The 14,741-nt window shown below is 45.7% G+C and overlaps 2 protein-coding genes and 1 long non-coding RNA gene across 3 annotated transcripts; 2 read left to right on the forward strand and 1 right to left on the reverse strand.

Annotated features, from left to right (window-relative positions):
* Window positions 1-2,659: 2,659 nt before the first annotated feature.
* Window positions 2,660-3,193, reverse strand: LOC114152608 (uncharacterized). The gene is made up of 3 exons (XR_003597175.1): window positions 3,183-3,193; window positions 3,012-3,095; window positions 2,660-2,699 (listed from the first exon to the last, which is right to left on the reverse strand). It is a non-coding gene; the product is annotated as an uncharacterized LOC114152608 (long non-coding RNA).
* A 2,288-nt stretch (window positions 3,194-5,481) lies between these two features.
* On the forward strand, window positions 5,482-8,051 carry LOC114153217 (mucin-5AC-like; the record flags this gene model as incomplete). Its single annotated transcript, XM_028031616.1, has 2 exons — window positions 5,482-6,870; window positions 7,887-8,051. Coding segments are annotated over 2 exons (1,554 nt in total), but the record flags the coding sequence as incomplete, so codon positions are not given.
* Window positions 7,775-14,371, forward strand: LOC114152601 (uncharacterized). Its single transcript, XM_028030543.1, has 2 exons — window positions 7,775-8,047; window positions 12,558-14,371. Exon 2 carries the CDS (start codon window positions 12,898-12,900, stop codon window positions 13,915-13,917), a length of 1,020 nt encoding a protein of 339 aa, XP_027886344.1. The 5' UTR covers window positions 7,775-8,047; window positions 12,558-12,897; the 3' UTR covers window positions 13,918-14,371.
* The last annotated feature ends 370 nt before the right edge of the window (window positions 14,372-14,741 follow it).

A 14,741-nucleotide genomic window follows, 5' to 3' on the forward strand; every position in this document is an offset into this window, starting at 1 on the left:
ACAACAACTGCAGCACCAACAACCACAACTGTTGCACCAACAACCACATCGAACCAACCACCAACAACCACAACTGCAGCTCTAACCACAACAACTGCAGCACTAATAACCACAACTGAAACAATCACCACAACCGAAGCACGAACCACCACAACCGCAGCACCAACCACAACTGCTGCACCAACCACCACAACAACAACCACAACTGCTGCACCAACGACCACATCTGCTGCACCAACCACCTCCACTGCTGGATCAACCACAACATCTGCAGCACCAACAACCACAACCACAGCATCGACCACAACTGGTCCAACAACCACTACAACTGCTGCACCAACTACAACCACAACAGCTGCACCAACCACAACATCTGCTGCACCAGCAACCACAACTGCAGCAGTCACAACTACCGGAGCACAAACCAGCACAACTACTGCACCAATCACCACAACCGCAGCACCAACCACCACAACTGGAGCACAAACCTCCACAACCACAGCTCCAACCACAACAACTGCAGCACCAATAACCACAACTGAAACAATCACCACAACCGAAGCACGAACCACCACAACCGCAGCACCAACCACAACTGCTGCACCAACCACCACAACAACAACCACAACTGCTGCACCAACGACCACATCTGCTGCACCAACCACCTCCACTGCTGGATCAACCACAACATCTGCAGCACCAACAACCACAACCACAGCATCGACCACAACTGGTCCAACAACCACTACAACTGCTGCACCAACTACAACCACAACAGCTGCACCAACCACAACATCTACTGCACCAGCAACCACAACTGCAGCAGTCACAACTACCGGAGCACAAACCAGCACAACTACTGCACCAATCACCACAACCGCAGCACCAACCACCACAACTGGAGCACAAACCTCCACAACCACAGCTCCAACCACAACAACTGCAGCACCAATAACCACAACTGCAACAATCACCACAACCGAAGCACAAACCACCACAACTGCAGCACCAACAACCACAACCACAGTATCAACCACAACAACTGCAGCACCAACCACCACAACTGCAGCAACAGCAACCACAACCACAGTATCAACCACAACAACTGCAGCACCAACAACCACAAACACAGAACCAACCACCACAACTGAAGCACAAACCTCCAAAACTGCAGCACCAACCACCACAACCACAGCATCAACCACAACATCTGCTGCACCAACAACCAAAAACGCAGCATCAACCACAACAACTGCAGCATCAACAACCACAACTTTTGCTCCAACCACAACAACTGCAGGAAGAACAAACACAACTGCACCAACAACCACAACTGCAGCTCCAACCACAACAACTGCAGCACCAACAACCACAACTGCAACAATCACCACAACCGAAGCACAAACCACCACAACTGCAGCACCAACCACCACAACCACAGTATCAACCACAACAACTGCAGCACCAACCACCACAACTGCAGCACCAACAACCACAGTATCAACCACCACAACCACAGCATCAACCACAACTGCTGCACCAACTTCCACAGCCACAGCATCAACCACAACTGCTGCACCAACCAGCACAACCACAACAACAACCACAACTGCTGCACCGATGACCACATCGGCTGCACCAACCACCACAACCACAACAACAACCACAACTGCTGCACCGATGACCACATCTGCTGCACCAACCACCACAACAACAACCACAACCACAACTGCTGCACCGATGACCACATCTGCTGCACCAACCACCACAACAACAACCACAACTGCAGCACCAACAACTACAACTGCAACAGCAACTACAATAACCACAGCATCAACCACAACTGCTGCACCAACTACAACCACAAATGCTGCACCTACCACAACATCTACTGCACCAACAACCACAATTGCTGCACCAAAAACCACATCTAACCAACCACCAACAACCACAACAACACCATCAACCACAACTACTGCACCAACCACCACAACCACAACAACAACCACATCTGCTGCAACAACAACAGCATCTGCTGCACCCACCACAACAACCACAGCACCAAACACCACAACTGGAGCACAAACCTCCACAACTGCAGCACCAACAACCACAACCACATCATCAAGCACAACTGCTGAACCAACCACCACAACTGCAGCACCAACTACCTCCACTGTTGGATCAACCACAACAACTGCAGCACCAACAACCACAACTGCTGCACCAACAACCACCAACACAGCATCAACCACAACTGCAGCACCAACTACCTCCACTGTTGGATCAACCACAACAACTGCAGCACCAACAACCACAACTGCTGCACCAACAACCACCAACACAGCATCAACCACAACTGCAGTACCCACAACCACAACCACAGCATCATCCACAACTGCTCCACCAACCACCACAACTGCTGCACCAACTACAACCACAACTGCGGCAATCACAACAACCAGAGCACAAACCAGCACAACTGCTGCACCAACCACCACAAGCACAACAACCACCACAACTTCAGCTCCAACAACAACAACTGCAGCAGCAACAACCACAACCACATCATCAACCACAACGTTTGCTCCAAGCACAACAACTGCAGGAACAAGAACCACAAGTGCTGCACCAACAATCACAACTACAGCACCAACCACCACAACTGGAGAACAAACCTCCAAAACCGCAGCACCAACCTCTACAACCACAGCACCAACCACCACAACTGCTGCACCAACAACCACATCTAACCAACCACCAACAACCACAACCACAGCATCAACCACATCTGCTGCACCAACCACCACAACTGCTGCACCAACAACCACATCTAACCAACCACCAACAACCACAACCACAGCATCAACCACATCTGCTGCACCAACCACCACAACCACATCAACAACCACAAATGCTGCACCAACCACCTCCACTGCTGGATCAACCACAACAACTGCAGCACCAACAACCACAACTGCAGCACCCTCAACCACAACTGCAACAGCAACAACCATAACCACAGCATCAACCACAACCACTGCACCAACCACAACATCTACAGCACCAACAGCCACATCTGCTGCACCAACCACCTCCGCTGCTGGATCAACCACAACAACTGCAGCACCAACAACCACATCTGCTGCACCAACCACCACATCTAACCAACCACCAACAACCACAACCACAGCATCAACCACATCTGCTGCACCAACCACCACAACCACATCAACAACCACAAATGCTGCACCAACCACCTCCACTGCTGGATCAACCACAACAACTGCAGCACCAACAACCACAACTGCAGCACCCTCAACCACAACTGCAACAGCAACAACCATAACCACAGCATCAACCACAACCACTGCACCAACCACAACATCTACAGCACCAACAGCCACAACTGCAGCACCAAATACCTCCACTGCTGGATCAACCACAACAACTGTAGCACCAACAACCACAAGTGCTGCACCAACAACCACCACCACAGCATCAACCACAACTGCTGCACCAACTACAACCACATCTGCAGCAATCACAACAACCAGAGCACAAACCAGCACAACTGCATCACCAACCACCGCAACTGCAGCACCCACAACCACAAATATAGCATCAATCACAACTGCTGCACCAACTACAACCACAACCACTGCACCAACCACAACATCTACAGCACCAATAACCACAACTGCAACAATCACCACAACCGAAGCACAAACCACCACAACTGCAGCACCAACAACCACAACCACAGCATCAACCACAACTGCTGCACCAACCTCCACAGCCACAGCATCAACCACAACTGCTGCACCAACCACCACAACCACAACAACAACCACAACTGCTGCACCGATGACCACATCTGCTGCACCAACCACCACAACAACAACCACAACTGCTGCACCGATGACCTCATCTGCTGCACCAACCACCACAACCACAGTATCAACAACTGCAGCACCAACCACCACAACTGCAGCACCAACAACCACAGTATCAACCACCACAACCACAGCATCAACAACAACTGCTGCACCAACCTCCACTGCCACAGCATCAACCACAACTGCTGCACCAACCACAACAACAACCACAACTGCTGCACCGATGACCACATCTGCTGCACCAACCACCACAACCACAGTATCAACCACAACAACTGCAGCACCAACCACCACAACTGCAGCACCAACAACCACAGTATCAACCACCACAACCACAGCATCAACCACAACTGCTGCACCAACCTCCACAGCCACAGCATCAACCAAAACTGCTGCACCAACCACCACAACCACAACAACAACCACAACTGCTGCACCGATGACCACATCTGCTGCACCAACCACCACAACAACAACCACAACTGCTGCACCAACAACTACAACTGCAACAGCAACTACAATAACCACAGCATCAACCACAACTGCTGCACCAACTACAACCACAAATGCTGCGCCAACCACAACAGCTACTGCACCAACAACCACAATTGCTGCACCAAAAACCACATCTAACCAACCACCAACAACCACAACAACACCATCAACCACAACTACTGCACCAACCACCACAACCACAACAACAACCACATCTGCTGCAACAACAACAGCATCTGCTGCACCAACCACAACAACCACAGCACCAAACACCACAATTGGAGCACAAACCTCCACAACTGCAGCACCAACAACCACAACCACATCATCAAGCACAACTGCTGAACCAACCACCACAACTGAAGCAACCACAACAACCGGAGCACAAACCAGCACAACTGTAGCACCAACAACCACAACCACATCATCAACCACAACTGTTGAACCAACCACCACAACTGCAGCACCAACTACCTCCACTGTTGGATCAACCACAACAACTGCAGCACCAACAACCACAACTGCTGCACCAACAACCACCAACACAGCATCAACCACAACTGCAGTACCCACAACCACAACCACAGCATCATCCACAACTGCTCCACCAACCACCACAACTGCTGCACCAACTACAACCACAACTGCGGCAATCACAACAACCAGAGCACAAACCAGCACAACTGCTGCACCAACCACCACAACTTCAGCTCCAACAACAACAACTGCAGCAGCAACAACCACAACCACATCATCAACCACAACGTTTGCTCCAAGCACAACAACTGCAGGAACAAGAACCACAGGTGCTGCACCAACAATCACAACTACAGCACCAACCACCACAACTGGAGAACAAACCTCCAAAACCGCAGCACCAACCTCTACAACCACAGCACCAACCACCACAACTGCTGCACCAACAACCACATCTAACCAACCACCAACAACCACAACCACAGCATCAACCACATCTGCTGCACCAACCACCACAACTGCTGCACCAACAACCACATCTAACCAACCACCAACAACCACAACCACAGCATCAACCACATCTGCTGCACCAACCACCACAACCACATCAACAACCACAAATGCTGCACCAACCACCTCCACTGCTGGATCAACCACAACAACTGCAGCACCAACAACAACAACTGCAGCACCCTCAACCACAACTGCAACAGCAACAACCATAACCACAGCATCAACCACAACCACTGCACCAACCACAACATCTACAGCACCAACAGCCACATCTGCTGCACCAACCACCTCCGCTGCTGGATCAACCACAACAACTGCAGCACCAACAACCACATCTGCTGCACCAACCACCACAACAACAACCACAAATGCTGCACCAACCACCTCCACTGCTGGATCAACCACAACAACTGCAGCACCAACAACCACAACTTCTGCACCAACCACCACAACCACAGCACCAACCACAACTGCTGCACCAACTACAACCACAACAGCTGCACCAACCACCACAACAACAACCACATCTGCTGCAACAACAAGAAAAACATCTGCTGCACCAACCTCAACAACCACAGCACCAACCACCACAACTGGAGCACAAACCTCCACATCTAACCAACCACCAACAACTACAACCACAGCATCAACCACTACTGCAGCACCAAAAACCACAACCACAGCATCAACCACAACTGCAGCACCAAATACCTCCACTGCTGGATCAACCACAACAACTGTAGCACCAACAACCACAAGTGCTGCACCAACAACCACCACCATAGCATCAACCACAACTGCTGCACCAACTACAACCACATCTGCAGCAATCACAACAACCAGAGCACAAACCAGCACAACTGCATCACCAACCACCGCAACTGCAGCACCCACAACCACAAATATAGTATCAATCACAACTGCTGCACCAACTACAACCACAACCACTGCACCAACCACAACATCTACAGCACCAATAACCACAACTGCTGCTAAAACCACAACAGTTGCAGCACCAATAACCACAACCACAGCATCAACCACATCTACTGCACCAACGACCACATCTGCTGCACCAACCACCACAACTGGAGCTCAAACCTCCACAACCGCAGCACCAATCACCACAACTGCTGCACCAACAACCACCACCACAGCATCAACCACAACTGCTGCACCAACTACAACCACATCTGCAGCAATCACAACAACCAGAGCACAAACCAGCACAACTGCATCACCAACCACCGCAACTGCAGCATCCACAACCACAAATATAGCATCAATCACAACTGCTGCACCAACGACCACATCTGCTGCACCAACCACCACAACCACAGCACCAACCACCACAACTGGAGCTCAAACCTCCACAACCGCAGCACCAATCACCACAACTGCTGCACCAACAACCACATCTATCCAACCACCAACAACCACAAACACAGCATCAACCACAAATGCATCACTAATCACCACAACTGCAGTATCAACCACTACTGCAACACCAACCCCAATTGCAGCAGGAACCACCAATAATGCAGGACCAACAACCACAATTGCAACTCCAACCATGACACCAATAACATCTGCAGTACCAACCAAGAGCACTGCTACACCAACCACCGCAACTGCTGCACAAACCATTAATACTGCAGCACCACCCACAGCAGCTATCACAGCAAATGCAGCACAAAATACCATAACTTCATCCACATTGACAACACCTGCAGTCACTGCAACAACAGCTTCAGCAGCACAGTCAGGCACCACTACATCAACCACCAGTAGTGCTTCTAGTATCAGAATTGGCATAATTCATGTCATGATTTTACTGTTTGTTGTCATTGTTTAAAAAAAAAATCATAAATCAGAAGCATCACACCAATGGTAAATTTAAGAGATTGTCAATGTTAGAGATTTTTTGGTATTATCATTTTATTCTTACTCTAGTTCACCTTAAGTCTATAGATCTTAGTGATTTTCTGTTTAAAGTGATTTTCTGTTTAAAGTGTTCTCTTCTTTAAATGACCTGGAGGTCACTACTGTCTGTTCAACTTTACGAGAAATAGATAACACTGAGTTTCTCAGACTTTAAACCCTTTTGCAAGAACACCTATTGTTTTCTTGACAGTATTGACCGAGATTTGAACCGGGCTCAGACCTTTGATCAGATATCACATCTGGACCTGGGTTGTTAGATGTTTGGGTTAGAAGCTTTACGACCTCTGTTGTGTTTCCTGACTGCCCCCTTGCCTGTTCTTCTTTGACAATAAAAACAGGAGCTGTTGTGAGAGCAGATCAGAATGCTCTGTGGATTCCTTGGAGGAAAGGTTCTCAGAGCCTTCTCCCAAGGGTTCTCAGAGCCTTCTCCTTTTGCAAAAGCTCTACATAAAATTCATATACGTTGTCTGTGGTTCTTTCTTTTATTTAGGTTCGAAAGGAAAATACCTATCATTATTTGGTGCCGTGACCCGGATCTCTCACCTCCCCCGCTGTCAGGCAGAGGAAGACGCGCTGAATCCGTGCACGGCCAGAGTCAATTGGACCTGGAAAGGAAAACCCAGGAAGCAAATTCTTCGCTGGGCCAGCAACGTATCCGACTTTGTCTGCCAACGGCGGAGTGACGAGATCCGACTGGACAACCCGAAAACTACAGAAACGTAGGTGAATTTTAAGGTTTGAGTCCTTGTCAAATATTAATTTGACTAAAGAAATACAGGTTTGAGTACTTGTCAAATATTAATTTGACTAAAGAAATACAGGTTTGAGTTCTTGTCAAATATTAATTTGACTAAAGAAATACAGGTTTGAGTCCTTGTCAAATATTAACATTTCAATTTGACTAAAGAATAATGAAGGGTTAGAGTCCCAGTTGACAGAGAGTTTCAACTAAAGGCAAAAGGATAGGCTCTTAGAGCTTCCTTAATTAGAGGACACCTCTTAAGGGAAAGTCCTCACGTAGATAGAAAGTTTGTTATTCGCTGTGCTGCTATTGGTGTTTTGTTTGCTGTTTTGTTGCTGTGTGTGCTTGAAGGAGTGAATGGTGTTTCTCTCTCTGGGAGTAAAACTCTCTGCCTTCGGAATTAGAATCCAAAGTGAAGAACCGCTTGGAGCTCGGCTCCAAGTAGAAGCCTGTTCTTCAGGAGGCACTGAGCGCTGACTTACAGCACTTTCTCTGAGAGAGCACGCGATACTAGTATTTTTAAACTATAACTGCAAGTGATTTAAACAATGGGAAACACAAATTCCTGTAATTCCTCACTTATTGAGGGCCCCGAAGGGGATGAAAAGTACATGATGTCCAGATTTCCTGGCAGCATTGTACATATAAAAAAATGGAAAAAGAAATATAAAATAGATGGGAAGCTAAAAATTGATCAATGGCAAGCAATTGTGGGAATTTTGGAGAGTAGTGTAGCAAGAAAAAAAGAACAAATTAAAAAGGTTAAAGACAAAAGGCTCGTAGAATCAAATAACTTATTTGTAAGACCAGCAGATATTGACAGGCGGAATGCCTCGGTGGGACGGGGGGAGCAGGTACGGCCGACTGCTCCTCCCCCAACCGCTGCGGCAGTTTCGTCTGCCCTTGTCTCAGTATCACCCAGCTCGGTGGATAGACAGCCGAGTGCACCTTTTAATACCAGTGAGGAAGCCACTATTTTGTTTGTAAGACCAAAAAGTGTATATCAACAACAGTTAAAGAACGCTTTAATGTCAAGTTTCCGCCCTGAAATTGAGGGCTGGATTAAAAAACACCTAGTTGAATATGATGCTGCCTCAGTCCCACAGCTGATGACATGGGCACGTCATGCAGAAAAAGTAGTTAAAAAACCAAAAACAGGATCAGATGTTTTTCATCTGGAGGATTTTGGAGAAGTAGATACCTCTGTCTTTTTCCGCGGCTCCTCAAGAGGCCGAGGGAAAAACAGCAGCAGAGGAGGTCGCTATGAGCAGCCACCCCGAAACTATACCCCTCAAAAACCACAACGTCCAGATGGATGTTGGACTTGTGGTCATCCTGGCCACTGGGCAAGACATTGCCCAGAAAACAAAATAAATCACCGGAAGGGTGGCAGATGGGAGAAAAAACAAAAGTATAACTCCTCAGCATGACTAGACTTTTCCACAACCAAACAAAGCTTAACACCAGATCAAATTGATGAAATAGTGGATGTATGTGCAGCTTGGGATATGTTAAATGCATTAAAAGAAAAACCTTATATCACACTGATTGTTTGCGGGGAAAAAGTTGAATTTTTATGTGACACCGGCGCATGCAAAACAGTTTTAAAAACTAAAATAGAAGGTGTAAACCCCACAAATGAATCCATTTGGGTGAAATCTGCCGATGGATAAACACATAGAGAACATATGTCAAAAGGCACATCTTTTAAAGATCCTGAAACAGGAATTAAAATAAAAGCTTCTGTTGTAATGTCACTTAAGTGTCCGACAAATCTATTAGGTAGAGACCTAATGACAAAATTAGGGATAGCAGTAGTCCCTGTACAAGATGGCTGGAGCTACAGTCCTAGCTGTGATGTCTGGAAACAATCACTTTGTGAAGTTGTTACAGGGACAGCCCAAGTTCATGCATTTGAGTGACACATGAACATATTTTTGACAGAAAAAGAAGAAGCTGAATTAGCTAAGCTTCCAGAAAACATGTGGACAAAAGGTCCCTCTGATGTGGGATTACTTGGTTCAATTCCTCCAGTGCAAATTAAAGCAAAATCTAGTTGGAGACCTAGAGTAAGACAGTACCCTATAAAGACGGAAGCACTGGATGGGATTAAACCAGTAATCGAAGGTTTGTTAAAAGGAGGAATCATTAAAAAGTGTTCAGATTCTCCTTGTAACACACCTATTTTTCCTGTTCAAAAGGCAAACAAAAAAAAAAGACTGGCGCATGATTCAAGATTTACGATCAGTCAATGAAGCAGTACAAACGAGAGCACCAAATGTCCCAGACCCACACACATTGTTAAACTCGCTAAGACCAAGCAATAAATTCTTCACAGTAATTGACCTCAGCAATGCTTTTTTCTCTGTACCCATTCATCCAGACTCCCAGTTTTGGTTCGCATTTACCTACAGAGGTCAGGGGTATACTTATACTAGATTACCCCAAGGTTTTGCGGACAGTCCAAGCATATTTTGCGAAGCAATTATGGCCTGCTTGTCTGATTTTCAAATATCGGAAAAAAGTCAACTTTTGATTTATGTTGATGACCTGTTAATTGCATCTGAAAGCGAGGAAGCATGCAGAGCAGATTCACTCGCTCTGCTGCACCATCTCTGTCAGACAGGGAACAAAGTAAACAAGGATAAGCTACAGTGGGTCAGAGCAGAAGTAAATTATTTGGGACACACACTTTCTGCTGAGGGGAAGCAGATACAAAAAGCGAGAAAAGAGACAGTTTCTGAAGCTCCTAAACCAGAAATTAAGAAGCAAATGATGTCATTTTTCGGACTTTGCAATTACTGCAGAGCCTGGATTCCACACTATGCTGAAAAAACACAGGCTTTACAGGATTTGATTCATGGCACCCCAATGGCCATGACTGACAAAATAACTTGGAATCCTGAAGCTGAAAAAAGATTTGCTTAAACAAGCATTAATACAGGCAACAACTTTGATTCTTCCAAACTATAAAAAAACTTTTGTTCAAACTGTAGACTGCAGGAATGGATTTATGACTTCCGTGTTACTACAGAATCATGGTGATAAGCTAAAACCATTGGCTTTCTACTCAAAAAGGCTGGATCCAGTAGCACAGTCTCTGCCAGGCTGTGTGCAAGCAATTTGTGCTGCGGCGTTAGCTGTAAACATGTCGGCTGACATAGTTTTGTTTCACAAAATGGAGCTGTTAGTTCCACATGCTGTAGATGTTCTACTTTTGCAGAGCAAAATGAATTTGCTCTCACCAGCATGACACCTTTCGTACACGGCGACACATTTGTCACAACCACACATTGTAATAAAACGGTGTACGATCCTGAATCCAGCTACTTTGCTTCCATTACCATGTGATGGAACGCCGCACAGCTGCCTAGAAGCTACAGAGCATTTGCAGCTTCCTAGGCCAGACCTACAGGACACCCCATTAGCAATAGGAGAAGTCTGGTTTGTTGATGGGTCATGTTCAAAGGACCCTATGGATAAAAACCAGACAGGTTATTCTGTTGTTGCTTTGCCGAACAAAATAATAGAAGCAGAAAGAATTTCTAGCACTCATTCTGCACAAGCAGCAGAATTGATTGCTTTGACTAGGGCATGCGAACTGGCTAAGGACAAGCACCTGACAGTGTACACAGATAGCCAGTATGTTTTCTCTACACTGTTTTATTTTGCGAAACAATGGGAACGTAGAGGAATGACAACCTCTACTGGGAGACCAATAACACATGCATCTTTGCTTAAAGATCTTTTACAAGCAATACAACTCCCAACTAAACTAGCTGTATGTAAATGCGCAGCTCACTCAAAAAGCAAAGATGAAGTTTCAAATGGAAACAGACTAGCTGATAAAATCGCTAAAGAAGCTGCAGCAGGGAAGCATGGGAAAGGTATTCTCTCAGCACAGACTGAAGGGGAACAACAAATGATAGACAAAACAGTACTAAATGCACCACAGGCTGAGAAAAGGCTGTGAATAACTAAAGGTGCAAAAATGAATGTCAGGAATATTTTTGAGGTTAATGACAAACCAGTGCTTCCTTAGTCTTTATTTAAAGCAGCAGCAATTGTGTCACATGGGCGCTGCCATGTGTCAACTGGGGGGATGGAATGCATAATGAAACAGCATTTCACAACGTATGGTTTAAATTCTTACTTAAAATCTTTTTGTACTGCATGTCCAGTCTGTGTGAAATACAATCCTCAGGGAAACATAAGGCCAAAACGAGGCAGGTTCCCAAAATCATCTTATCCCTTTCAAACTATGCACATGGATTTTATTGAACTTTCACAAAGTGGGCCATATAAATATTGTCTGGTGATGATTGATGCTTTTTCTAAATGGGTTGAAATAGTTCCAGCAAAGCATGCAGATGCTTTGACAGTAGCTAAGGCTATTTGTAAAACTATCATCCCAACACATGGCATCCCACAGACTGTGACAAGTGTCCAGTGCGAATTTACTGCCTTCTGATTCTCCTCCTATATAGGAAGCCATTCCACTTGAGCCAGGTGACTGGGTCTACATACAGGTCATCAAACGAAAGAACTGGACGAGTCCACGGTGGGAAGGACCGTTCCAAGTGCTGATGACCACACCAACAGCTGTAAAGATTGCTGAAAGACCCAGCTGGATACATCTTAGTCACTGTAAGCGGCAGAGAGTGTTGGACCCCTAATTTGGAGTAGAGAGGAAGGTGGGCTTTTAGCCTCTGGGCTACACAGGCATTCTAATTTTTAGTATTATTTTGTCTCAAACCCAGCGAAGAACTGCTAAGATTCTCGCTCTTTTAGTTTGGGGGTTCTGACATCTCTGCACGCCGAGCAGTAATGGGGACTCCATATGCAAGATGGATCTTCTACTGTGCTGTGACTGCTGTATGTTTGATGTTTGGAGAAGGAAGTGAGCCTGAGTTCCACCCACATGACTACAGCACCAACCTGTGGTGGAAACTGATGAATAGAACTGTTTATGAAGGACATGCTGTGAACTGCTACGTGTGTGCGCAGCTGCCGGTTTCCATACACAACTCAGGTCTCCGACCAGGTAACATTACAGACGACAAACAGATGTGTCTCTATGTTCTAAGCACCAGACCACAGCGCGTCCCGCCCCTAAGGGGAGACAGACCACGTGAGAAGGATTATTCAGCTGACCTCCGGATGGGTGAGGCTGTGCAAGGACTGTTTCAATCTTTGAATTGTTCACTTGCAGATGATGTACTTCCTTTTTCGTCATCTCAACAAACTGTATGGAAAATACCAGAGATCATTTTATTAGCAGGAGCTAAACCAGGATCTCTGGGGAACTGTGTTTATAATAATGGAAATGTTTTTCTAGGGACATTGCCCTGGAACTTGTGTAACAGAGTTTACACCTACTGCGAACCGACACAGGATTACATCACCTGCGTAGCCTGCAGGGGTCAAAGGATGGCTCCACACTGCAAAGGCTGGAAGGAAAACCCAGACTGTGACAACTTGCTTCAGGAGAGGAGTTTCAACATCACGCATAAGATAAAGAGGAGACAGGAGACAACACTGTGCAGTGCCATAGTGCCAGGAGATTATGGCTCAAGGATGTTATCAGATTGGTACTTCATATGTGGAAATGAAGCGTACATGTTCTTGCCGAAAAATTGGGGAGGACTGTGTGCTGTGGTTCCTTTGATCAACCCAATTGCATTCATCAGGAAAGCACAGGATGATTCACACACCCGCTCCAAACGAACAGTTATGTCAGAGGTCAAAAGATGGGGAGGCCTCACAACACATACTGGAGTTCCATGGGAAAGGCATCTTATGAGACAACTGAAGATGACTTGTTTCACGTTTCTGACGATTTTCTGAACAATGATGAAGTCCTGTAATAAATAAATAAAAAAACAGAAAAATTCATTTGCTGAATGATTCCTACACTAAAAATGTTAAACAAGTGGTGTTAAGGATGAGAAAACTGCATTTGATTTTTTGCTGTTTCTTTTATTTTATATTCCAATTATTCATTGTGTATTTTCTGTGTTTAGCTTAGAAAAAAAAAGAAAAAAAAAATTCTTGCATTTATTGGTTCTTTTCTTTTCTTTTCTATGCATAGCTTTTGCATAAGGTTTAAGCGTATAATGAAATGATAAAAGGGAGGAATGTTAGAGATTTTTTGGTATTATCATTTTATTCTTACTCTAGTTCACCTTAAGTCTATAGATCTTAGTGATTTTCTGTTTAAAGTGATTTTCTGTTTAAAGTGTTCTCTTCTTTAAATGACCTGGAGGTCACTACTGTCTGTTCAACTTTACGAGAAATAGATAACACTGAGTTTCTCAGACTTTAAACCCTTTTGCAAGGACACCTATTGTTTTCTTGACAGTATTGACCGAGATTTGAACCGGGCTCAGACCTTTGATCAGATATCACATCTGGACCTGGGTTGTTAGATGTTTGGGTTAGAAGCTTTACGACCTCTGTTGTGTTTCCTGACTGCCCCCTTGCCTGTTCTTCTTTGACAATAAAAACAGGAGCTGTTGTGAGAGCAGATCAGAATGCTCTGTGGATTCCTTGGAGGAAAGGTTCTCAGAGCCTTCTCCTTTTGCAAAAGCTCTACATAAAATTCATATACGTTGTCTGTGGTTCTTTCTTTTATTTAGGTTCGAAAGGAAAATACCTATCAGTCAACGTCT

Source organism: Xiphophorus couchianus, chromosome 11, assembly GCF_001444195.1.
Source record: "Xiphophorus couchianus chromosome 11, X_couchianus-1.0, whole genome shotgun sequence".
Lineage (NCBI taxonomy): Eukaryota > Metazoa > Chordata > Actinopteri > Cyprinodontiformes > Poeciliidae > Xiphophorus > Xiphophorus couchianus.

Bases quoted from the DNA above. Each gene is read 5' to 3' on its own strand.
- LOC114152601 (XM_028030543.1), top strand. From the start codon at position 12,898: ATGGGGACTCCATATGCAAGATGGATCTTCTACTGTGCTGTGACTGCT.